The sequence below is a fragment of the Rana temporaria genome, chromosome 3 (genome assembly GCF_905171775.1).
Source record: "Rana temporaria chromosome 3, aRanTem1.1, whole genome shotgun sequence".
NCBI classification, from domain to species: Eukaryota; Metazoa; Chordata; class Amphibia; order Anura; family Ranidae; genus Rana; species Rana temporaria.
The window spans coordinates 174,841,304-174,868,224 of record NC_053491.1 but is presented as its reverse complement, the minus strand read 5'-3'; the positions used below and the strand labels follow the sequence as shown (position 1 = coordinate 174,868,224).

At 38.7% G+C, this 26,921-nt stretch overlaps 1 protein-coding gene across 28 annotated transcripts in view; it reads right to left on the bottom strand.

Annotated features, from left to right (window-relative positions):
• The window catches only part of NRCAM (neuronal cell adhesion molecule), a 301,106-nt gene that overhangs the window by 113,702 nt on the left and 160,483 nt on the right, over positions 1-26,921 (bottom strand). For 15 of the 28 annotated variants that reach the window (XM_040343832.1, XM_040343842.1, XM_040343838.1 and 12 more), the window contains exons 3-8: positions 20,677-20,868; positions 13,479-13,496; positions 13,062-13,167; positions 5,818-6,014; positions 5,469-5,504; positions 721-843 (exon numbers count right to left, since the gene is read on the bottom strand). In XM_040343832.1, the coding sequence (XP_040199766.1) occupies positions 721-843; positions 5,469-5,504; positions 5,818-6,014; positions 13,062-13,167; positions 13,479-13,496; positions 20,677-20,764 (568 nt within the window). In that variant the 5' untranslated portion in view covers positions 20,765-20,868. Of the gene's footprint in view, positions 1-720; positions 844-5,468; positions 5,505-5,817; positions 6,015-13,061; positions 13,168-13,478; positions 13,497-20,676; positions 20,869-24,969; positions 25,075-26,921 lie in introns of those variants that run through there. The other 13 variants (XM_040343837.1, XM_040343856.1, XM_040343845.1 and 10 more) reach the window with 6 other exon arrangements.

Below are 26,921 nucleotides of genomic sequence, written 5' to 3'. Positions count from 1 at the left end.
CACACATTTAGGTACATTTTAGCCATCATCTGAGATCATTTTAGAATATTTCAATGGGATAAATCTCATCTTAATGTCTTTACAAGTGCAGAAACCTCCTTCTGACCTGCATTAACCGCCTGCTAAGTTGCATAAACTGCTCCATTCGTTTGCATTTCTATTGACTCATACAGGGAGAAAAGCCGTTCTGACTCAAACAAAGCCACTGAAACAGACTAGTTAGGTGTATCTCCAGCAAAATTCTGGGCACATCAGGGAAGGATTATCACCTTTGGATTGTATGGTTATATGTATCCTGTGCTTAGAAACAAGTCTACATTTTCACATTTTTCACTGGTAAAAATAAGCTTCAGAATGGCAAAAATAGAGACTCTGAATACTTAGCTTAGCAAATATATTCAGTTGCTCTTGAATTATTCAATAAAATAAAACATTAATGTGTAAAAGAAAATAAACATGTTATAAAAACATGTTAATTTAATAACTGGTTGAGTGCCAGTTTGGGGCAATAAAATGTGATTTTATAAATGATAATTTATGATGTTCATTACAGACATGACTGTAGCTGAATCCAATGTCAGGATACACATTCTGCAATTTAGATTTTATGGATGATACAAAGGATACATAAATAAGCATTACAAATGTTTTCACAAAATAACACTTGTCTATACATTATAAGCATATTCACAGAGATAGAGATTTAAACCAATGACTTACAGTTATCCATCCAGAATACAACTGGAGGTGGTAAACCTCTTGGAGGTTTGCATGGTAAAACCAGGGGCATACCCTGTTGCATCACAATTGGCTCAATTTTCTCTTTTGTCCAGAGAGGGGATCCTGCAAAAAATAACACAAGTGAAAACCGATATATGAAATAAAACCATCAAAATGTAAGTAACATGAGAATTGGCATTTATTTGTGCCCTTGGGAAAGTTTGGGCACTTACCGTATGTAGTCTATTCTGAATTTGATGAAATAGCTTGGAGAAATGCTGAGCACATATTTCTGAATAATGTAATAATTTCTGTAGTGTTTTGTCTAAAACTAGTACCAGCATGAACCACTCATTTGCCCAAAGTACTACTAAAGTGGTTCTAAGGGCAGAAGGTTTTTTTCCTTAATGCATTCTCTGCATTAAGGTAAACAAACCTTCTGCCAGCAGCTCCTTCCTAGACCCCTAAATACTTACCTGAGCCCAATCTCAAACCAGCAATGTGCATAAGAGCAGCCGCTCTGTCATGTCTCTCTCCCAATTGGTTTAGACACAGCAGTGGGAGCCATTGTATCCTGGTGCTGACAATCACAGTCAGTGGGGAGAGGGCAGGGGGGCGGGGCTGAGACGTGCTCGGTGTACCTTATGGACATACAGAGCTGGCTCAGGAGTAAGCACACACGGCTTGCTATGGGGGCACACGGCTGTGGAGAGGGGGCCAGGCGCACACTGGCAGGGGACCTGAGAAGAGGAGGATCAGGGCTGTTCTGTGCAAAACCATTACACAAAGCAGGTGAGTATAACGGGTTTGTTTTTTTAGAAAAACATTTTCTCCTTTACAATCACTTTAAAAAAAAAATAAAGGTATTTTTTGTTGAATAGAGTAAGGGAGGGTTAAAACGTCGGTCAGATTTTTTATTTTTTTTGCCATTACTGTGAAAGGGGGCATATGCCCCCTTTTCACTCATGATGGTTGCTACTTTGATCCAGTTGGCCTGCAAATGCTGCCTTCCCCTTCTGGCGATCCTGGAGTCCATGCATGACAGTGTGTTGTGCTGGCCGGCTGTGCTGCTCTTCACCATCTTTACAGACCTTCGCTTACCCATATGTAAGTGTGCTTTTATGAAATTATATATGCTCGTATTGATGTTTGCGATGTGCCCACTTTTGTTTCCTAGTGTTTTTAAAAGCTAATCAGTCTCCCACACATTTGTGTGATAAAGTTCGGTGATCAATATTCATCAGGGGAGTAAATATACTGGCATTCTATTTGTTAGGAAGCACACAGCATGATGACTGGTGATCCCTAACATGTTGTTCTAAGCTAATAGTCACAACTTGTTTTCACAGGGTGCCATGGGTCACTCTGCTGGCAAAAGAATCAGCTATTATGTGCAGAGCTATCTTTTTATTTGTGGCAGTTTGTGTTCATCACATGGAAGTTCAGGAATAGGTCTGTTTGTTTAAAGCGATTGTAAAGGGAATCTTTTTTTTTTTCAATAAAAAACATGGAAACAGTATACTTACCTGCTCTGTGCAATGGTTTAGCAGCCCCGATCCTCCTCTTATCGGGTCCCCCGCTGACACTTCTAGATTCCCCCACTGCCCCCTGAGTGCCCCCATAGCAAGCTAACAAGCCTTTTGCTATAGGTGCACTCATGCAGGCTTGCTCCCGAGCTGCGCTCTCTGTGTCCATTGGCACACACAGTGCTCCTCAGCCCCGTCCCTGCTCCCTCCTCACTGGCTGTGATTGACAGCAGCATTAAGGTAGGTAAAAAATAAAAAATAAAACGTCTGCCTTTAGAACCACTTTAAAGCCTCACTGCATCCAATTTTTATTTTACCATTTTGGGAAAGAGATAACATATCTATCAAGCTTTTATTTTTGGTGAGCCCACTGAAGTGATATTACCTCACTTCTTGTCCCTACGACACCAGGACAAGAAATGGAAGGCAAAGGGGTGTGGGCATCCCAGTCATTTTAATCCTGGTGCACTCAAATGCAAAAATTATTTTCTCTGTGTCACCATTAAAGAGAGTCCCCAGCACTTCCTGCCTAATGGTGAGAGATACATCAATAACGATCTGACAGAGGCTGGAACCCTTTCACACATGTGCTCTTATGAATTGTTGTTACATTATATTGCTGTGTTACAAATCCCCAATGTACCCTCCCTAAAAAATCTGTCTACTTGCATTACTGTGGCCTTGTTTTAAATCAAAAAAGTGTCACCCCTCACTACTACTTGAATTATTTTACAAGCATTGTATCCTTAGACATGTTTTACACCCAAATGTTTAGTTTACAAAAAATATATATATATATATATATTGTAACGATTATTTTGCCCCATGAGCCCTTAACTAATGGAATTTCCTATTTCTCATGAATCAGTATTTTTTCAGAGCTCAATATTTTTATCACCGCCTCAAACTGCTGCTGTTTCTTGTCTTCTCAATGGACAACCCATTGAAATGTACTGACTGGACATGTTGACACTATGACTTTTCCTGGCAGTTTTCTGTGCTTGGCAAAAAGTTGTGGCCCCTTCTAAGTGCCCTGCAGATGTCAGGTCTAAGTTAATACAGCCAGATAGGCCAATCCCTACATAATAGAAAAGAGGTGGGGTATTTATAGTTGAATGTAGCATTTGATCATGGCCAGTGGAGCAGACAAGCCAAGGGCTCAACACTGTCTGTAAAAACACCTGTCAGGAGAGCACCCATTGCAGTGTAATTAAAGCACTAGTAAGAAGTTAGCAACATTTCTATGAGCAAAAACCATGCAATAATGATTGGAATCCGACATAGAAAATACAGCAAAAATGTATTGGGTGAATTTAGCAGAATTAAAAAAAAAATTTTGATAAATTAGCAAAAATAGTTAAAAAAGAGAATATTTCATGCCTTGGCTTCTGTGAATTGACATTAAAATGTCAACATTTCACAAAGTTCACAGTTTTTCTAGATCCTTAAATGCTTATGGTAAAAATAATGCGATCCACAGCTAAGCTCACCCCAGATGAACACATTTAACACTCTACACACTTTATCTGATTACTGGATCTCTATAATTTGTACTTAAGACCATTCTGTCCACTGTGTTCCCTGTTATTTGAGTAACAAGTATATTTCCCGGTGTGACGAATGTACTCAAACTGAGATTTTCCATTTAAATGCTTCTACTACAGTGTGCTGGAAATACAATATATGTGTCTTGAACTTGCTAACATTAAGAGTGTAACTACCATGCTGAGATCTCAACATGCCTTTCACTTTGACTGCCTTCTGCTAATGGTATCACTTCTTTTCCATGCTCGGCATAATAAACCTAGTGCCACCAAGACCACTAAATTAGTTCAGCAATATATAAATTACAATATAACTGCTCAATAAATATTACAATACTCTTTTTTTGTATACCCACATATTGCAAATTTACTGTAAATAGAAAAGTACCCATACACATTAGGTGACTGTTGTGTCATATGATATTAAGAATTGAGACACATTCATTTGATAACTGGGTGGTGTATGAAGAACACAGTGGATAACTATGGGACACCAAAGAAAGCAGATAAAACACTATTATTTTTCTTTTTTAGTTTTGGATAGAGTTAGGAAGGATGAGAAGCCCTGTCTGGATTTTGCTGATGGGGTGGGGGGCAACATTAGAGGGATTTTCCCTCAAGTTCATTTCCATTCACAATGGATTTATGAAACAAGAAGTAAGGAAAAAGTGACAACAGGGACACACAAATCTGTGAAGGGTTCAAGTCTTCTACTTTACTACAACATAGCATTTGTATTTCTTTTTGTGTTGCTGCTGGAGAGTTCAAAGGGAAAATCTCTCCAGCTGTCCTCTGGATAGCAGTAAAGGTCAAACAGCTTTTTCAACCCTTCCAAACTCTATCCAAAACTAAGACTTTTTTTTACTTAACATACACCTTAATATAGCTGGAATGTTTAATCTGATTCTCTTGTGTTCCCCAAATGTGTCTGGTGCTGCACTTCATATTGTATGGACAATGTGATACGCACTAAAGAATTTCTTTAGGTGTTGGATGTACAAAGTATTTTCTAGTGGTGAGATAGTTATCAAGATCATCATCCTATGTCTATGGGTACTTTCAGCATTTACTGTTTAGAACACGCTATTTAGAACACCTCAGTGGAACAGTGTGTGTGGCTTGAAGAAAAGGAAAATTAAGAGGAATTGTAATAATAACATACAGGGTTTCTGTGCAATAGACAATGGGACATTGGTGAATTAAGATAAACACTGGGTAATGTAGAAGAAGATTCTATTATGTCTAGTATGCAGGATTCATGTAAATTATATCAATGATAAATCAGCAACGTTACTACTTCATTAATTAGATGAAGGTTATTTATCACCCCTGGCACTATACAGATCCTGTTGTGTTTTATCTGTTTTATATTTCATGACATGAGCTTTCAGACATACTAGTCTGTGTGTGAGTGAACATCTGAAACTGTCATTACCAATTGAGATCAGTACACTTTCATTTAATTTCTGGTGCAGTTACACTCAGTTGCCCTTATTTTAACTTTGAGGACACATTACCCAGGTTTACTTCTATACTCATCTGTTTCTACAATCTCTATGGAGAGATTGTATCATTATGGAGGAGAAGGACGTTCTGGAGGGGTCCCACAAGTAGGAAAGTTGAAGGAACAGTTTGCACTTCCATGCAGTTTTTTTTAACCAAAGTTATAAGGTATTACCTTCTAACAAGATGGCTTTGAGGATTATAAAGATGTCTTTAACCAAAGAAAAAAAAAAGCAAGAGAATTAAACAGAAAATCCAGCATTGAAAAGAAAAGAGAATGGAAAAGTGGTGCATCATGAATTATAATCAGAATTTTAATAAAATGAAGCTTGCTTACCAAAACTCTTGAAGTAAAATAAAAACATAAAAAAATACAGTACAGACAAATAAAAGTAAAAGAATCAAAGAAAAAAAAGAAAGTGCATAATGTTAATTGATGAACGCTTTAAAATTTGAACTTTGCAGATTGATAACTTCCATAGTATATTTCATACAGATAAGTTGATTTGTAAAGAATGACTTACTGGACTGACGAACAATAATATTGTTTGATACAGCTGTTCCACGGTCATTTTTGGCAGTGCACTGGTATTCCCCTTCATAAGATTCTGCTTTTCCTCCATTTAATATATTTATTTCAAGGGTTCCTGAGTTTGGTTTCATTGTTACTAGTGGATCTTTTTCTGTGTCAAAAAGGGTGCCATTGCGAGTCCAAGAAAAGCTACAATAAGACACATATGTCAGAGTAGTCATAAGACAGTAAAGCTAAGAAAACTGAACAGGCCTTACTATACTATGTTACCTGTATACACCATCAATAAACTATTTTATGAACTGCGCAAGAACATTGGAACTATAATGTCCACACTTAACTTTGAACGCCCAGTAAATATTAAATACTACCTTTTAGTCTAGTTTCACATGCTTTTCAGCTATATTAGCTATAATATTAGAAGCAACCTATTTTGCAGAACCTCTGCTTCAGAACAGCTAAGAGTAATGCTAAGAGTAATGCACACGATCGGGCTTTTGCCTGGCCAAATCACATCGGAATTCCGACAGAATTCCATCAGAAAAATATAGAACATGTTTTATAGTTAAGGTCCGATAGAATTCATCAGAATTTCAGATGAAAAAACTCAGATGGGGCTACACACGATCGGTACGTGTGTACGGGGCATAAGTCTGCTTTCCTTAGGTGGGACATATATACGTTTAATATTCATTACATTTTCTAGTCAGTAGTGGGATTAAAAAAAATTTTTTTTTCCTCTTGGCTTGAAGGCAAGAGATATATAAACACATATATACGGAAATGGGATATATATAAGGGGGGGGGGGGGGGGGGTGACCATGTGTGGATACACCTAAAAGTACGTATCCAGATATGTTTTCCCCTCTCTCTATTCCCTCTTCTCACTTTTTTGGGAGTGTTTTTTTTTTTCTCTCTCACATAAAATGAAGGGATACAAGAGAGGATAAAGGATCTCCCCTTTCCCTTTTCTTAAAGTAAGGATACATATATAGGCACTGATATAGGACTGGGATACACATTACGAGGGGTAATATGTGGATAAGGGGGTAAAAATACACAATTTTTTTTTTATGGGGGGGGCTGCTCTGATCTCTATGTTTCCGAGAGGTTTTTGAAGATAAAAGAGAAGGCGTTATGGTATAGAGAGACCTACTTTAGGTGCATGATTTAGAGGATGGACCCTACTATGTACCCATACATGTATTATTGTACGTGTTTTATGAATGTATTTGTGTGAACTTTATAATGGTTTGTAATTTAAAAAATTGTTTTGTAAAGTCTGTAAAAAATAATTATGTGAAAAATAATAAAAATTTTAAATAAAAAATGACATTTGTTTTTTTACCATAGTGACAAGAAATATCAAAGGACAAAGATGGCAAATCTTTGTTAAAAAACTAATTTCAAACAGTGTATGTGGTTTTCGTTCTAAAAATTATATTCATTACAGAACTGAATGTTAAAAGCAGGCAGAATGTATAAGTTCTTTTAAATGAAATTTATCAAGTATTTGAAAGTACTGGGAATTTTTGGATGACTGTACAAATGCACATACAACCGTTCATTTAAAAATCTACTAGTGTATGACCAGCTTTAGTAGCAAACCAGTCTCTACTGCACTGAATAGAGCTTCAATCCTAAAAGTTTCCATGCAAGGGAGACTTTGGTGAAGAGGTTCATGTTTACAGGAAGAGAGAAGCAAAGAGGCAAGCTCATTAATACTGAGACTCTCATTCAGAATCCAAAGAGCAAGCTGGAAGTGTGGCAGGAGTGTGGTAATCACAACAGTGGCAAAATGACAACAAACTTAAATTAAAAAAAAAAAAAAAAATTCAAATATAGAACAGTGTATTGAGTTGTCTGTCTGAACTTCCACCTTGCATTTGTTGAGAGAGTTGACCTGCCTCCTGGTTGATTTTCGCTTAAAGGGGAGTTCCAGCCTGGGAATTTTTTTTTTAAAGTCAGCAGCTACAAATACGGTAGCTGTTGATTTTTAATATAAGGAGACTTACCTGTCCAGGGAGCCCACGATGTGGAAACCCCAAGCCAATCTGTCAATGGTTTCCGGGTGCAGGAGCTGGCATCTTCACTAATGCGGAGCTCCGCTTTAACAGAAGTTGGTTCACTATTAGGCACTGACAGTTGAGCATTTAATATACTGCAGCTAACCAGTTTTTAAAATGCTGTGGTTGCATTTGTTTTTTTTTTACTCTCTTTTATCTAGGCAGACAGCCATGGTTGCCTGCTAGTTTACTTATGCAGACTACAAAATAACCCAAAAATAATTGAGCGCTTGGTGCGAAAGGGTGATGCTGCACTTATATATTCTGGACACAAGGAAAATCTAAAAATAACAACTTCAAAAGTACGCAAAATATCAGTAACTCAGTAATAAATCATACAACTGCATACAATATCATAAAGTGTCCATCACAAAACATATAACTAAATTCTGTGCATGATAAAAGAGTAAGCCTCATCAGTCACCTATGATGTTACACACCTGCTGATGTTCTCTGATATGGTGTCTTTTTGTTATGAGATGCTTTTATATTTGTAAGTATATTTGCTTTTAATAAATTAGGTGTTTTTAAGCAATACTACTCTATGGTCCTTTGCTCTTTCCTCCATTTATCCCTATTCTGAGTAGTGGTCTTTAGAAAACCATTGGAGGACCCTGGAGACTCTGGAATCTGCGGTATTTCATTTGGTGGATCTTGCTTATAATTTGGAGATCATTACCATTTGGTAAGGGAATTGGCATACTGATTTCAAGTTGGTTTGGGACTATTACGCATGGATTTTCATTTATTAGTGGACTTGAATATATGTTTTTTAAAGCTTACTCTTTTTATCTTGCACAAGTTTAAATTATATGTTCTGTGATGGACACTTTGCCAAGTATTTTGATGTATATTGTGCATGAGGTTTTCTATCATGAATTATGATTATATATGATTTATTACTGAGATTTTTGTTTTGCGCAATTTTGCAGTTAGTAGTTACCAGAAAATAGCTTGGAAGGGAAAAAGAATGTTTGTGTTTCCATATTAGCTCTTAGGATGTGGCATGGGCACTGAAACAGGTATTTTCTGTACATACTAAATATTCTTAGCCTGAAAATTAAAACAAATGCAGCCACAACATCAACAAAGCTGCAATATATATTATGTTCATGACTTTATATATATAATTTATATACTATTTAAACTACTTTGGTTTTCCATAGATTGATTCATCTCTATCTGTACAGGGATGATGCTAAAACTGCCTGCAGAAACAGATAAGTATACACAATGACCTATCTCCCACATTAAACAAACTGACATATAGAATTAAACATTATTCAATGTATACTTTAGTCTGCATTGACTCTTTGCAATATAAAATCATCTTTACTTACTAAAATATTGTGTAGTATATTTATTATAGTATGTTCCCAGCTCAGTTATCCACATTGACCAATCAGAAATACCACTTAACCCTTTGACCATTTTTGTTATCTGTCATATTGCTCTAGAATACTATAAGTGAATAGAGCTCTCACCAACCACTGCATGATATCATAACCAATAGCATTACCTCTCGGAGACAAGTGTATAAGCAAGGCCTGCACAGAGAACCACATGATTGCCCCACAAGGTTATGCAATATAGAATTTTGACTATAGATATTTGTTATAGCATTGTTAATGAGTAAATATCTTTCTCACATTAGAGATGCCTGTGAGTGAGGAGACCCCAAAATACTCAATTGATATAAGATTGGGTTATATCCCAGTAAAAATACAATAATATGATGTTATATTTTGGACAGCAAGGCCTTGTTGACAGCAAAGATGATAAGCACCTAAATGCTTTCAGATGCCATTCAACCTAGTTTTCAAAAATTCTCCAGGATGAAGACCAAAAAAGGATATGAAGTTAAGTTAGTGAGAGTAGGGAACCTGATGCAGTTCAGAGGTTCAGAGCAGTGTGTAATCACTTACTGAGTGCTGGTGTGTACTAAACTGCTCCGCTCAATACAGCTTTCACAACCATACCAGGAAGCTATTGGCAGGTGTTAGAAATATATAATAAATGCCCCCTTTTAACACCTACTGTATATTAGCCTTTCTCAATCTTTTTGCCACAGAAACCATGGACATAATCTTCTGGTCTCAAGGAACTCCTGCAAATATTTACTATATCTACAACTCCTGTGAATCCTTTTGGAATGATATGAATTTCTGCACAAATTGGTCATAAAATGTGATCTGATCTTCATATAAGTCACAACTATAGACAATCACAGTCTGCTTATACTAATAACACACAAATAATTTAATGTTACCATGTTTTTATTGAACACACCATGTAAACATTCACAGTGCAGGTGGAAAAACTATGTGGACCCTTGGATTTAATAACTGGTTGAACCTCCTTTGGCAGCAAAAACTTCAACCAAATGTTTCCTGTAGTTGTAGATCAGACGTGCACAACGGTCAGGAGTAATTCTTGACCACTCCTCTTTACAGAACTGTTTCAGTTCAGCAATATTCTTGGGATGTCTGGTGTGAATCGCTTTCTTGAGGTCATGCCACAGCATCTCAATCGGGTTGAGGTCAGGACTCTGACTGGGCCACTCCAGAAGGCGTATTTTCTTCTGTTTAAGCCATTCTGTTGTTGATTTACTTCTATGCTTTGGGTTGTTGTCCTGTTGCAACACCCATCTTTTGTTGAGCTTCAGCTGGTGGACAGATGGCCTTAAGTTCTCCTGCAAAATGTCTTGATAAACTTGGGAATTCATTTTTCCTTTGATTACAGCAATCCATCCAAGCTCTGACGCAGCAAAGCAGCCCCAAACCATGATGCCCCCACCAACATACTTCACAGTTGGGATGAGGTTTTGATGTTGGTGTGCTGTGCCTCTTTTACTCCACACATAGTGTTGTGTGTTTCTTCCAAACAACTCAACTTTGGTTTCATCTGTCCACAGAATATTTTGCCAGTACTGCTGTGGAACATCCAAGTGCTCTTGTACAAACTGTAAACGTGCAGCAAAGTTCTTTTTACACTAGTGGCGTCCTCTGTGGTATCCTGCCATGAAATCCATTCTTGTTTAGTGTTTTACGTATCGTAGATTCGCTAACAGGGATGTTAACCACTTGCCGCCCGCCAATGACAGATTGACGGCGGCAAAGTGGTTGTAGAATCCTGACCGGACGTCATATGACGTCCTCAGGATTCTTAGCCGCTGCGCACCCCCGGGGGTGCGCATCGCGGCAATCGTTGTTGCGGGGTGTCAGTCTGACACCCCGCAACACCGATCTCGGTAAAGAGTCTCTCACGGAGACTCTTTACCACGTGATCAGCCGTGTCCAACCACAGCTGATCACGGTGTAAACAGGAAGAGCCGTCGATGGCTCTTCCTCACTCGCGTCTGACAGACGCGAGTAGAGGAGAGCAGATCGGCGGCTCTCCTGACAGGGGGGGTTCGTGCTGATTGTTTATCAACGCAGCCCCCCCTCGGATCGCCACATGGACCACCAGGGATGCCCACCAGGGAAGAGCAAAACAAAAAAAATTGAGGAAAAAAAAGTCAAAAAAAAAAAGTCTGGGGGAAAAAAAAGGATGCAAAAAAAAAGATGCCAATCAGTGCCCACAAATGGGCACTGACTGGCAACAAGTAAATCAGTGCCGCCCCACAGTGTCCATCAGTGCCGCCCCACAGTGTCCATCAGTGCCGCCCCACAGTGTCCATCAGTGCCACCCCACAGTGTCCATCAGTGCCACCCCACAGTGCCCATCTGTGCCACCCCACAGTGCCCATCTGTGCCACCCCACAGTGCCCATCTGTGCCGCCCATGAGTGCCCATCTGTGCCGCCTATGAGTGCCCAGTGCTGCCCATGAGTGCCCATCAGTGCCGCCCATGAGTGCCCATCAGTGCCGCCCATGAGTGCCCATCAGTGCCGCCCATGAGTGCCCATCAGTGCCAACTATGTGTGCCCATGAGTGCCGCCTATGTGTGCCCATCAGTGCCGCATACCAGCGCCGCCAATCAGTGCCACCTCATCTGTGCCCGTCAGTACTACCTCGTCGATGTCCATCAGTGCCATCTCATCTGTGCCCATCAGTGCCACCATATCAGTGCCCATAATTGAAAGAGAAAACTTACTTATTTACAAAAAAATTACAGAAAAAAATAAAAACTTAATTTTTTTCAAAATTTTCGGTCTTTTTTTAGTTGTTGCGCAAAAAAAAAAATCGCAGAGGTGATCAAATACCACCAAAAGAAAGCTCTATTTGTGGGTAAAAAAGGACGCCAATTTTGTTTGGGTACAATGTAGCATGACCGCGCAATTGTCATTCAAAGTGCGACAGTGCTGAAAGCTGAAAATTGGCTTGGGCAGGAAGGTACGTAAGTGCCTGGTATGGAAGTGGTTAACATATGCCAGAGACTTTTGTAAGTCCTTAGCTGACACTCTAGGATTCTTCTTCCCCTCATTGAGCAGTCTGCACTGTGCTCTTGCAGTCATCTTTACAGGACGGCCACTCCTAGGGAGAGTAGCAGCAGTGCTGAACTTTCTCCATTTATAGACAATTTGTCTTACCGTGGACTGATGAACAGCAAGGCTTTTGGAGATACTTTTATAACCCTTTCCAGCTTCATGCAAGTCAACAATTCTTAATCGTAGGTCTTCTGAGAGCTCTTTTGTGCGAGGCATTATTCACATTAGGCAATGCTTCTTGTGAAAAGCAAACCCAGAACTGGTGTGTGTTTTTTATAGGGCAGGGCAGCTGTAACCAACACCTCCAATCTCATCTCATTGATTGGACTCCAGTTGGCTGACACCTCACTCCAATTAGCTCTTGGAGATGTCATTAGTCTTTTTCCACCTGAACTGTGAATGTTTACATGGTGTGTTCAATAAAAACATGGTAACATTTAATTCTTTGTGTGTTATTAGTTTAAGCAGACTGATTGTCTATTGTTGTGACTTAGATGAAGATCAGATCACATTTTATGACCAATTTGTGCAGAAATCCATATAATTCCAAAGGGGTTCACATACTTTTTCTTGCAACTGTATATGAATAAAGTGTATGAAAATGACACACCACTCCTTTGACTGAACATTCAGCTCCAGTAAATGTCTGGGGACAGTAAAGCACATCCACAATTTCACCAGCCATAATAGTATCTCACTTGACCTCGAAGTGCATACAACGGATCACTGTACGAAAACATACCTTGGTGATGGCTTTCCTTTGGCTTCACACTTAATCACAATATTCTCTCTTGGATCCACAATGTAATGTTTTGGTGACTGATGAGTTATAGTTGGAGGCTGTGGTACTGCATATTAAGAGCAATAAAACACAGTTAGTGGCCAATAAAAATAAAATTAAACTGGATATAATTAAAAAAGAATCACAAACTATAAAAACAAAAAATCCAACACCACACAAGGGGAACTGCAAACCATAAAAGGTGATACAATAATCAACGCAAAAACAATAATTAACCAATAAGTGTACAAGTGTCAAAGGAACTTGAAGGCAAGCGGGTGAACAGCTACAGCAAACAAAAAACAGCTACTGTATTAAGCAGCACAGCACACCACTTATGCCCAACATGCTGCACAATATCACTTCACAGGAACTTACATTGCTCTAGAAGTTGTGCTTTATTCCACAAGAGAATCAGCAGTTGTAAAGATAAACAAAGATTGAAAAACTGACTGTTAGTAAAAAAAAAATTATCTTTATTTACTATTTATTAACTATTTAGTAAGTCACAGAAAGAAAAAAAGTGCAATTTTCAAGAGGAACTGCAGACAAAATGTGTTTGTTTTTAGACTAAAAGAGGAAGGGTTTGGGTTTTATTCTGTCCTAGTCTTCATTGGAAAGAATTTCCCTCACTTTCCCTCTGGGGACAATGGTCATGGACATTATGATTGGCTGATTTACTAAAGTTGACGATAAATAAATTGGGTTGATTTACTGAAACTGGAGAGTGAAAAATCTGGTGCAGCTCTGCATGGTAGCCAATCAGCTTCAAATGTCAGCTTGTTCAATTAAGCTTTGACAAAAAAAAAAAAAAAAACTGGAAGCCAATTGTTTTCTATGCAGAGCTGCACCAGATTTTGCACTCACCAGTTTTGGTACATCAACCCCCATTGTGTGAATATTCACTTTAAAGCGATAATAAAGCCTCATTCTTTTTATTTAAATGGTTTTGCACAGAGAGGTCCCTTACCTTTTCTTCTGGAGTCCCCTGATGGCGCTCTGCGCTCCTCCATTTTTGCAGGTGCCCCCACAGAAACTGTGTACTAGTGGGAAAACTGTGCAGGTGTGCTTCCGAGCCACTGTGTGCATGTATAAACACACAGAGCCACTTGGCTATGCCCTCACTCCCTATTTATAGGATTTGACTGACAGCAGCAGGAACCAATGACTCCCACTGCTTTGTGAGTCTCCTGTGAGACCCAGAAGTGAAGGGACAAGACCCGTAGTCGGGCACATCGCTTAACTGCTGACAGGACTCAAGTAAGTGTTTGAGGGTCACAGGGGGGAACAGTTAGTTGGGAGTTTACCGTAATGCAGGGAATTCATTAAAATAGAAGAATAGGATTTTTCTTTCAAGAATTGTACTTACCTAGGTGGATGCAGCATTGGTCCAATTCTGCATCTGTCCCCCGCCGGCTCAAACACTAAGAACGAAGTGTTTAAACACTGTTGATTGCTCGGTTCTCAGTGCTCCATGAGCAGAGAGCTGGTGACTGTCGTCGCTGTCTGCTCTGTCTGACCGTGCTAACTGGAGTGCTGGATTGTGGAGGGGGTGGGAACCGGGTGCTTGTCCAGGGTTCTGGGTGGATCCTGACCATATGGTCACAATCTTTCCCCAGCCTGGACCAGCTCTGCGATATCGGCTTTAGCCCGCTGTCTGCTGAAAATGGGTCACAGAAGTGCAGAACAAACTGCACTCCTGTGATCCACAGGAGACGTACAGCCAAACCAGTTAAAAAATTATGTTGACTTTAGAACCACTTTATTTTATTTTAATTATTCAAAAATGTTAAAAGCAAATTATTGTTTACTTATTTCATCTGCATATGACTGCATAATTTAAGTGAATATTTACACAATTTATTGTGTGAAGATTCTGAACTTTACTAAATCAGCCCAAATTGAATTCTCCCTTAAAAAAAAAATACCACTAAAAGTAACAGTTGTTTACAGTGGTGAAAATAATAATTTGATCCTCTGCTTACTTACAAAGAAATGAAGGGTCTATAATTGTTATTATAGGTGTATTTTAAATGATAGAGACAGAATATCAACCAACAATCCAGAAAAAAAACACACAATACAAATGTTATAAATTGAGTTGCAGTTCAGTGAGTAAAATAAGTATTTGATCCCCTACCAACCAACAATAATTCTGGCTCTCACAGACTGGCTACAGTATCTTTCTTCCATTCTACCCTCACCATCATGGGCAAGACCAAAGAGCTGTCAAAGGACATCGGGGACAAGATTGCAGACCTGCACAAGGCTGGAATGGGCTACAAGACCATCAGCAATAAGCTTACTGAGAAGGAAACAACTTTTGGAACCATTATTCACAAATGGAAAAAAATAAAAAATAACCATCAATCGCCTTCAGTCTGGAGCTCCATGCAAGATTTTGCCTCATGGGGTAGGGATGATCATGGGAAAAGTGAGGGATCAAAACTACAAGGGAGGAGCTTGTGAATGATCTCAACGCAGTTGGGACCACAGAAACCAATCAAACCATTGGTAGCACAATACACCGTCATGGATTGAAATACTGCAGATCCTGCAAGGTCCCCCTCCTCAATAAGGCACAGATACAGGTCCATCTGAAGTTTGCCAATGAATATCTAAATGATTCAGAGAAGGATTGGGAGAAAGTGCTGTGGTCCAAAACTTGGATCCTAGGCATTAACTTGACTCGCCGTGATTGGAGGAAGAAAAATGCTAAATATGACCCTAAGAACACCAGCCCTACAGTCAAGCACGGAGGTGGAAACATCATGCTTTGGGGCCGTTTCTCTCCTAAAAGGTACAGGCCGACTGTGCATTGAGGAGCCAATGAACAAGGCAATGTATTGTAAAATCCTTCATGAGAACCTTTTTCCCTCAGCCAGAACATTGAAGATGGGTTGTGGATGGGTCTTCCAGCATGACAATGACCCAAAACATACAACCAAGACAACAAAGGAGTGGCTCTAGAAGAAGCACATTAGGGTCATGAAGTGGCCTAGCCAGTCTCCAGACCTTAATCCTATAGAAAATGTATGAAGGGAGCTGACATTTCGAGTTTCCAAGCAACAGCCAAGAAACACAGGATTTAGAGAAGCTCTGTAAAGAAGAGTGGACCAAAATCCCTCTAGTGATGTGTGCAAACCTGGTAACCAGCTACAAGAAAAGTATTACCTCTGTCCTTGCCGACATGGGTTTCTCTACCAAGTGCTAAGTCATGTTTTGCTTGGGGATCAAATATTACATTTTACTCACTGTTCTACAACTCAATTTATAACATTTGTATCATGTGTTTCAGGATTTTTGGTTGATATTCTGTCTCTATCATTTAAAATACACCCATGATAAAAATTATAGACCCTTCATTTTTTTTGTAAGTGAGCAAACTTACAAAATCTGCAGGAGGTCAAAAATTTATGTTCTACACTGTATAGAAAAAATGTATTCTAAATAGTTTTTCCCTTACTTTAGAGCGTTTTACTTTCTGTGGCATCCCTCAGACAAAAAGGTGAGGGAAATCTCCCCACTGTTATGCAAACAGGAAAAAAAAAATATTTCTAGCAAATATACATAAAACTGTTTTTATTATAGGAAATGCATAGGTACTTTGAAAATCATCGTTGTGGTGATCTTGAAGGGCAATAATATAACTATTTTAATTAAGGATGGCTAGAGATTATTAGGTAAGGTGTATAAGAGTGTATAAGAGAGTTGGGCATGGACATAATTGATTATTCTTGAGAAATATGTTGGGTTCCTGGAAGCTGTTGAGATTCTGACATTAACGAGTAAAGAATCTTTGCTGATTGCAGGTATATTTTCCATCAAGTTGTAAAAGCTGTGATAATAAGTGTCTCCAACTGGTGGTTGTATATCGTGAGACCTCAAGGATGTAAGAAACAGTCCAATTATGGCAAGTGATGCTTGAAATCAGCGATTGTTTATAGCCACTCCTAGTCATGAGGCAGAAAGAATAAAAATGGCAATCCATTTCAATCCATTTCTTAAAATGTTGGATGTCTTGATTTAAGCCCAAGCCAAACTTTTTGGGGGATAGAGAAGGGAAGAGATACAATTTCTGTCACATGCGTATTTCTGTCTCCAAACAAAAAGTTTTGGCTGGAGCTAGGCTTTTTAATAAAGCAAAAAGAGATAAGCGCATCAACACAATCCAATTGGTTAAAGATATCAATTTTCTAGACAAAGAAAAGGTCCAATCTTATTGGTTGTGACAGGTTACTGTACACTAGTACTCTTTGTACTGCCTTCCTAATTTTTTATAGTATATGGTCTAGTGGCACAGAGAAAAAGTGTCTAAAATTAAATCAATATCTTTATTAGATGATTTTTAGACATCTATGTGGAAAAAAAATCTTCACAGATGCTAGAAATTGCAGAGTTAGTGAATTTTTATGACTTTATGATTACTTTTGCCCATCTGATTCTCCCTTGCATGGCTCCAGTGTCTATAGTCAGCACAGAGCAATTTTTTGCTGGCGATAAGAAGCTAATGGCGAGAAAAGCTTTTTTGTGTTGTTAATGATGAGATGATAAAAAATGGAAATGGCCATTACAATGTTACTATAGAGTGCGGGCTTTATTCACCTCATGCAGCCTGTGCTTAGTGGGTTTAACAAATGACTGCAAATAAACATAATACCATGGAAGTTGAAGAAGCACTTATGTGTTTCATGAAGAAGATTAATATGTGCCTCTGCTTGTTATTCTATTGTACATGTGTCTTTATTGTATTGTATGTATAGTGATGGTTTGCATGCAACAGTATGTTCATTAGGCCTCATTCACATCAGGTGTGCTGGAACTGCGCTTGGTGGTCTTGCCCAGCGTAGACCCAGCGCAAGACACCTTGTTCCCAGTGAGGGCACTTCACATCACTGTGTTGCATGCATGCATACAGTACTTGCATTCAGTGCAGCAGGTTGTGATGCAAATAAACTCCACTGTGTGAATGGAACTTAATTAAATATCATTTGTGACATTTCAATACATTTCTAACAAAAAAAAGTAAACATAGTGCTGTTCTGGGATCGGCATATTAGCACATTAAAGCGGGGGTTCACCCAAAAATAAACATTCTGACATTAGCTACATGCCTCCAGCATACTGCTAACATCTGCAGTATGCGGTTTCTTTTTTTTTTTTTTGTACTTATCGTTATACTAGGCCTTGTTATCCGGCTCCGAGCGGGGGATTACTTCCGGGTATAGGTGTTCCTAAGCAAAGAGGAGTTGATTGACGGGCTGCTAAAGCGTGTCGTGCCTTCCAAAAATACCCGAAGTCACACTCGGGTGTTTACGGCGCCTGCGCAGTTAGCTCTACACGGCAGGCGCAGGCGCCGTAAACGCCAGAGTGCGACTTTGTGTATTTTTGGAAGGCGTGACGTGCCTTAGCAGCCGTCAATCAACTCCTCTTCGCTTAGAAACGCCCATTCCCCGCAGGATTCCCCGCTCGCAGACGGTAAACAAGGGCTCATATAACGATAAGTACAAAAAAAAAACAGCATACTGCAGATGTTAGCAGTATGCTGGAGCTAATGTAAAAAAGTGGATTTTTGGGTGAACCTCCGCTTTAATTCCCATCACTTGTGTCATTGCAATAAGGTTCAAACAGAAAATAAATACATTTCATGTTACTCTGGGATTGGCACATCAGCACTGTTTCCTCCCAGCAAACACCAGCAGCAGAGCTGTCAATGCACAATACACATATGCAAATTGGATGAGTTTTGAGCCACATCCGAATCGTATGACATGTGAACCAAACCGGCTTTCTCTAAACACAGTTCACATATCTGTGGGCTGGCCGCAGTGCATTTTACAAGAGTCCTGTATGATTTCAAGTCCGGGTTCATGGTGGATTTCAAGTGTCATACCCTAACCCCCAACAAATCCGCTCCTGAATCGGTGAATGAATCCACACTGGACTGAAACTGTGCATGGACATATGTGAACCGAGCCTAAAGGAACCCTGTCATCACAAAAATATATAGACTTCTATTGCTGACTTCTGATAAAAAAAGAATAAGTACACAGGATTTTGACTTTTCTCCAACTTTTTTATGCTGCATTCTTATTCAGGGTCTACTTAACCACTTCCCTACCGGCCCATAGTAAAATGACGTCCACAAAGAACTTCTGCCGTTCAGAGTGGACGTCATATGACGTCCTGGGCTTTCCGGGTGGATATCTGAATGATGCCTGCAGCTAAGAGGCATCATTCAGATATCCTTCTAAACTGCCGGCGATTCTGCACAACGTAAGAACGATCATAGCGGCGGTTCCGCCGCTAGATCGTTCTTACAGGCGGCGGGAGGGGACATCCCCCCCCTCCCGCCGCCATCCGGTGCTTCTCCGGGCTCTCCCGTGCCATCGGGGGCCCGGAGAACGAATCGTCCGGCGCTCGCAGGAAGCATAGAGATGACTGGTGACCAGATGGTCACCAGTCATCTCTATGACCGTCGGAGGACCCGGGCGCGATGTGATGACGTCACGCCCGGGTCCCGTAAGTAAACAAAGCCGCGATTGCGGCTGCTAAGCAACCACAAGCATGAGATCGGTGAATTTTTTTTCACCGATTTCATGCTTTCCAGCCTGGAGGAGAGATGTGGGGTCTTACTGACCCCGCATCTCTCCATAAAGAGTACCTGTCACACACATTCCTATTACAAGGGATGTTTACATTCCTTGTAATAGGAATAAAAGTGATAAAAAAAAAAAAAAATTAAAAAAAAAAGTGTAAAAAAGAAATAAATATATATAAAAAAAAAAAGAAATAAAAATTTATTTTTTTAACGCCCCTGTCCCCGGTAGCTTGCGCGCAGAAGCGAACGCACACGCAAGTCCCGCCGACATATGTAAACGCCGTTTAAACCACATATGTGAGGTATCGCCGCGTGCGTTAGAGTGCCAGCAACAATTCTAGCACTAGATCTCCTCTGTAAATCTAAACTGGTAACCTGTAAAAAATTTCAAATCGTTGCCTATGGAGATTTTTAAGTACCGAAGTTTGGCGCCATTCCATGAGTGTGCGCAATTTTAAAGCGTGACATGTTAGGTATCTATTTACTCGGTGTAACATCATATTTCATATTTTACAAAAAAATTGGGCTAACTTTACTGTTTTTAAATTTTTTTAATTCATGAAACAATTTTTTTCCCAAAAAAAGGCGTTTGAAAAATTATTGCGCAAATACCGTGCAAGATAAAAGGTTTCAATGACCGTCGTTTTATTCCCTAGGGTGTCTGCTAAAAAAAACATATATAATGTTTGGGGGTTCTGCGTAATTTTCTAGCAAAAAAATTATGATTTGTACATGTAGGAGAGAAGTGCCAGAATAGGCCCGGTATGGATGGGTGTATAACTGCCCGGTATGGAAGAGGTTAAATGTATTGAAGCCAAACACAGATACACAGCTAGCATTCACAGAAGGAGATGTACTTTGAGCTCTGCCATCAATCTACAAATGGCTTTCAAATATTCCAGTAGTATAGATTCCAGCAGTGCTGAAAGTCACAGGTGGGTAACAATAAGAAACTTTGAGTGTAATGATACTTACGATCAAGTGGCACTTCTAGTGCTGTAAGTACTTGGCACAAAATAAGGACCAAAGGAGCTCTGCCGGGTAATAATCTTTTCTTCTGCATTATTTTAAGCTGCCTAAGTCTACTCCCGCTGAGAGACAGAAGCTTTTCTTCTTATCACAACAGATTCCTTCACAATACGGAACCCGGTATCATAGGGATATCAACTAGAAAAAAAAGAAAGAATCATATTAAAACCATATAATTGTAGAGATAACAACAACATGTAATCTTTTTTTCTTCTTTGAAAAAAAAATTACAATTTTTATATATATATATATATATATATATATATATATATATATATATATATATATATATATATAGTTGACAAATGAAACTGCTATGAAACATCAAGTTAACAAACGAGGCAAAAACAGACAAACCAAGAAAAATAGCAGGTGATGTCCTTAAGCATCAGTCAGATACAGAAAGGCTGATTTACTTAAAGAGTTAAGAATTTTCACTCAATAAACTTAGTGAATTCTATGAAAAAAGCATTTTCCTCTTTACATCGGCAAGATTGGGTATTCAAAATAAACACCGTTGCAATTTACTTAATGAAGATTTGCAACTCCTTTAGTAATGTAACCCAACAGTTTCAGTTTTTATGTACATTAAAAAAAAAAACAAATGATACATTTAAAAATTGTGTCTATTTTACCTTTTATTTTTCATAACACAGTAGTTGTTTTTTTTTTTTTTTTTTTTTAAGGTATTCATGTGTCTCATTCGATCACATATCCCAAAAATAGGAAAAAAAAATCCTGGTTTAGGGACAGTGGTGGAGCCACACGTCACTGCTCTACACCTTGTCAGATATACATAAACATATCTAGAACCACCAGTGTATAATGCACATATAACCTATTGAGAGCCATTTATACCAACATGCATACAGATGCTTCAGGCTTTTTGGTCATCACCAGTGGCTCCTATAGGACTTGGGACTCAATGAGACAGTTCAATCATTACAGATTATAGTGAGAAAGGGCTAAAGTATTAGCCCCCCCCCCCCAACCAAATCGGTGCACAACACATCAAGGCCTCTTTTGAAGAGAAGATATTCATATGTCTCATTCCATCACATACCCCAAACCTTAGAGAATTATTCCTTATTTCAAGACAACAGGTGGAGCCATGCAAATCACTGCTTTATGCACCATCAGCCAAATGTGCATCTGGAACCGCTGGTGTATAGTGCAAATATTTAAAAGCCATTTATTCCAAAGTGCAGACGGCTGCAGACAGGGGCTAATTACTAATGGCTGGATATTTCACATAAGTCAGATTTGATATTTGAACAGAGAATAATCTATGGTGAAATTACTCTTTTAGTAAATTAGTCTCAAAAGGATCTATAAACATTTAGTACTGTCTACGTTCCGTAGACTGTTTACTTTAATCCAAAAAAAAAAAAAACATGTTGATTTAATATCTACTTAAAAAAATAGAATGCAATGATCTGAAAACCCCATAAAACCAGACTTTATTCAAAATAGAAAATAGACAACATATGAAATGTTTAAACTGAGAAAATGTATCATTTTAAGATACTTAAAATAAGGTAATTTTGAAATTGATGGTCTCAAAAAAGTTGGGACAGGGCCATGTTTACTACGTCATAGCCTTCTCTCTTCTTTTAACACTCTGTAAACATCTGGGAACTGAGGAGACCAGTTGCTGGAGTTTTGGTAGAGGAATGTTGCCCCATTCTTGCCTAATATAGGATTCTAACTGCTTAACATCCTGTCTTCGTTTCATGTGCAAAATATTTTTAATTGGTGAAAGGTCTGGACTGCAGGCAGGCCAGGTAAGCACCTGAACTCTTCTACTACAAAGCCATGCTGTTGTCATAGATGCAGTTTACCATTGTCCTGCTGAAATATGCAAGGTGTTTTCGTGAAAAATATATTGTCTGGATGGGAGCATGTGCTGCTCTAAAACCTGGATACATCTTTCAGCAATGATGGTGCCTTTCCAGATGTGCAATCTGCCTATTCCATATACACTACAGGACCCCCATACTATCAGAAATGCAAGCTTTTAAACTGAGCACTGATGACAAGTCATAAGGTCCGTCTCCTCTTTAGTTTGGAGGAAACAGCGCTCATGGTTGCCTAAAAGAATGTCAAATTTTGACTCATGTGACCACACAACCGTTTTCCACTTTGCAACAGGCCATTTTAAATGAGCTTTGGCCCAGAGAAGAGATAATAATAAAATGTATTCAATAATGTAATCATAGTAAAAACAGTAAAATTTGCTCAGTTGCAGAATTGTCGCTGTGTTTTGTTTTTTGCACTTTTAGAATTTGGCACCGGGCTCTGTCCCTGTGCGTTGAGATGCTCCCAGGCACACAGTACATCGGGCTGAGGACACAGCGGGAGGACATTGCAGGATCCTGGGGACAAGGTAAGTAACTTTACCAGGATACTGCGATGCAATCCTGAGTGTGGCTCTGGGTTACCCCTTTTGGTAATGAAAATTCACCCCGAGCCCCACTCGGAATTACCGCCAGGGAGGTTAACTTGCATTTCTGGATCTTCACAGAGGGCCTGAAGATCATAAGCATCCAATATTGCGCTTCAGCCTTGTCCCTTGCACACAGAGATTTATCCAGATTATTGGAATCTTTTGTTGATATTATGTACTGTAGATGATATTAACGTCTTTGCAATTTTACATTGAAGTCAATTATTCTGAAATTGTTCGACAATATTTGAGCGCAGATTTTCACAGATTGGTGAACCTCTGCCCATCTTTACTTCTGAGACATGCTGACTCTCTAAGATGCTCTTGTTACTGCCAATTAACCTAAAATGTTATTCCAGCTCTTTCTTGTTAGTATCACTTACGTTGCCAGCTTTCTGTTGCACTGTCACAACTTTTTTGAGACATGTTGCTGCCATCAATTTTAAAATGACCTTATTTTTTTCTTAAAATGGTACACTTTCTCAATTTAAACATGTGATATGTTGTCTATTTTCTATTGTGAATAAAGTATGGTTTTATGGGATTTACAAATCATTGCATTCTGTTTTTTAAGTAGATTTTACACAGCATCACAACTTTTTTTTAAATTGGTGTACCATGTATTTGATATGAGTACAGAAGAACATCACTACACATATGCAGCATAAACATACAGTACACAGCAAATAAACACGACAGGGTTGAGTTGGCCAACATTCAGGTTATCTGATTGATTGGCCTAATGGCTGCCTGACATTACTTCTCTCAGAAATGGACCTACAGACACATGCTACTCGGCACAGTCTTGTTTTTCCCCATATTCTTCTGGCTATCAAGAGAAAAAACTTTACAAGCACTTAATGAAAGCAGTGCCTTCCAGTGTACACAAATTCAAAACAGCACAATGTGCATTAGCAACCAAACACACAGGTATGTGAATTCAAGAATTTCTGTCTGCAAAATCACAGTTCTCAAAAAACTGAATTAGAAAATGTCAATTCTATGCCTACACTTCATTAATTAAAGTCCTATTACAATTTTAATGGAAGGATCCCTAGGGCAAAATAAGGCAAGTGATTACATATTGATTGCACCCATATTTAATCTTTAGGAATGTAAAATATATGTAAATTTGTGCTTACTACATTGCATATGTAGGTGATATATATCACACTCCATTACATTAAGTGATCATGCAACATAAATAATCAGAAATGTAATTAAACAAATGAAATGTCTTGATTTAGCAGCAGGGAACTATACAAATGCCATATATAAGACATTACAAAAACATTGCAGAAGAAAACAGAGATTGCCTAATGTACAAATTGCAAAGGCACAGTCATCAACAGTTTGAATACATTGCTGAAACTATGCTTACTAGAATTGCTTATATGCAGACCATATATCATCATATGAGCAATAATCTTCAACACACTGTGTATGGAAAATAAAAGTTATAGGTAATAAGTTCAGCCAAAAACTATCAGGCATAAGCTAAATTTAATTTTACGGACAACTAATAGCATTCGCAGGTTCAGAGCTAATTCAATGCAGACATTGTTTATGTTGATTTTACCAGTCTAGGACAATGATTTAAGAATTAGCTACACAACCCAAAATAACATAAAGAATCATATAATTCACAAAGAACATTGATAATTATTTCCTATACATCAATATTCATAGATATGAAAAATAATACTCATGCACATCATATGACCAGGAAGAATAGGAAGACATGATTTGACAGTCTGAAACTATGAAATATATTCTACCCTGATTACACTTACCACAACGTATCCCTTGTGCTTTCAACATCAAAAACCGGTGGCTTTGTGTCTGGGTGATTAAAATATTTCTCTCTATCCCTCTTACATGTATGACACTCTTAGCCTATCTACAGAATGCAGTTTCAACTCTCCTAAGCCCCTGAGCAAATGTGATTATGTGACGATGCACTCTGCCACAGCAACTACATTGGTGATCATCCATCAGTAGAAAAAGTGATTGATTGAATATTGGCTGCATACTATGCTGAGTGCATTAGAAAATCGTTTAATGCCTGTATATTAACTGCTTCAGCACTGGATGTAATCAGCGCCGGATGCTTCTAAATAGCATCTAAAAGGCTACTGAAGGCCAACTATAACACCGTTACAACGTATATTAGGCGTCATAGATTACAAAATGTTGCTTTGACAATGACACAACAAATCGTAACAAAACATTTGAACCATACATCAAAACATATGTACTATATGGTTGGTTTACTAAAACTGGTAAACTGTGCATGGTAGCCAATCAGTCAATCAGTTTCTAACTTCAGCTTGCTCAATTAAGCTTTGACAAAAAAAACAAAGAAAATGAAAGCTGATTGATTTGATGCAGAGCTGCACCAGATTTTGCACTCCCTAGTTTTAGTAAATCAACCAGTATCTATTGAATGTTTAAAAACCCTGGTTATGCAGTACAGTGAACATCTAGTATACTTTGGATCAACTAAAACTAAAAAAAAAAGTGTATACAGAACGCTCCTCCACTTCCATATAAATCTAAGTCTCAGTTAAAGATACCCACTAATGCTTATGTATTTCAGACAATACAATGTCCTTGCACTTCACTACTATTTAATTTATATATATAAAAAAAGTTTTAATTAAACTCTCTAGAACTTTGCTTTTTTCTCTTATGGATTTTTGTACTCCGACAGGTGGCTGCCCATCGACCGTTACAGAGCGGTATTGCGCCATATGCATATGCCTTCCAGGCAGTCAAGTTAACTGCAGTGAAGCCTGAATAAATACTTTACTGGTCACAGACAAGTGTGTGGCTGGAAAATAGGAAAAGCCACTTTTATCAGCCATCTTTACAGTGCTAAGATGACAGATTCTCCTTAAATTAGATATAAACCCTTACTGGATAAAATTTTGTTTGCTAATGCATCATGTACAGTAAAACCTTGGTTTGAGAGTAACTTGGTTTGAAAACGTTTTGCAAGACAAGCAAAATGTTTTAATAAATTTTGCCTTGATATACAAGCAATGTTTTGATATAAGAGTAGCGTCATGTCACAACGGAGTATAAAAAAAGAAGAGAGGAGACTTTAAGGCCCCGTACACACGGTCGGACAAAACCGATGAGAATGGACCGAGGTTCAGTTTCATCGGTCCAAACCGACCGTGTGTATGGCCCATCGGTCTGTTTTCCTTTCGGTCCAAAATGTTAAAACATGTCTCAAAATCAAACCGATGGACCGCTGCCCGATATGTCAAAACCGATGGTTAGTACAGAAAAGCATCGGTACAAAACCTGCGCATGCTCAGAATTAAGTTGACGCATGCTTGGAAGCATTGAACTTAGTTTTTTTTCAGCACGTCGTTGTGTTTTACGTCACCGCGTTCTGACACGGTCGGTTTTTTAACTGATGGTGTGTAGGCACATCAGACCATCAGTCAGCTTCATACGGACCGTTCTCATCGGATGGACCGATCGTGTGTACAGGGATTTACATTGCAGAATGCATGAGCATCATGGGAAATGTATTTCCAAAACATCTGGGGTGCCAAGGTTCGCCATCACTGCCCTAGGGAATGAACAAAGGCCTTTGTGGCATGATCACTAGGTATTATTTTTCTTAAAAATATGGAATTGAATTTTAAAATTGCTTTAGCATGTTCAGTTTTATATATAATATATATTTATAATATACATTTTATATGGGATTTTTTTTTTTGACTGGATT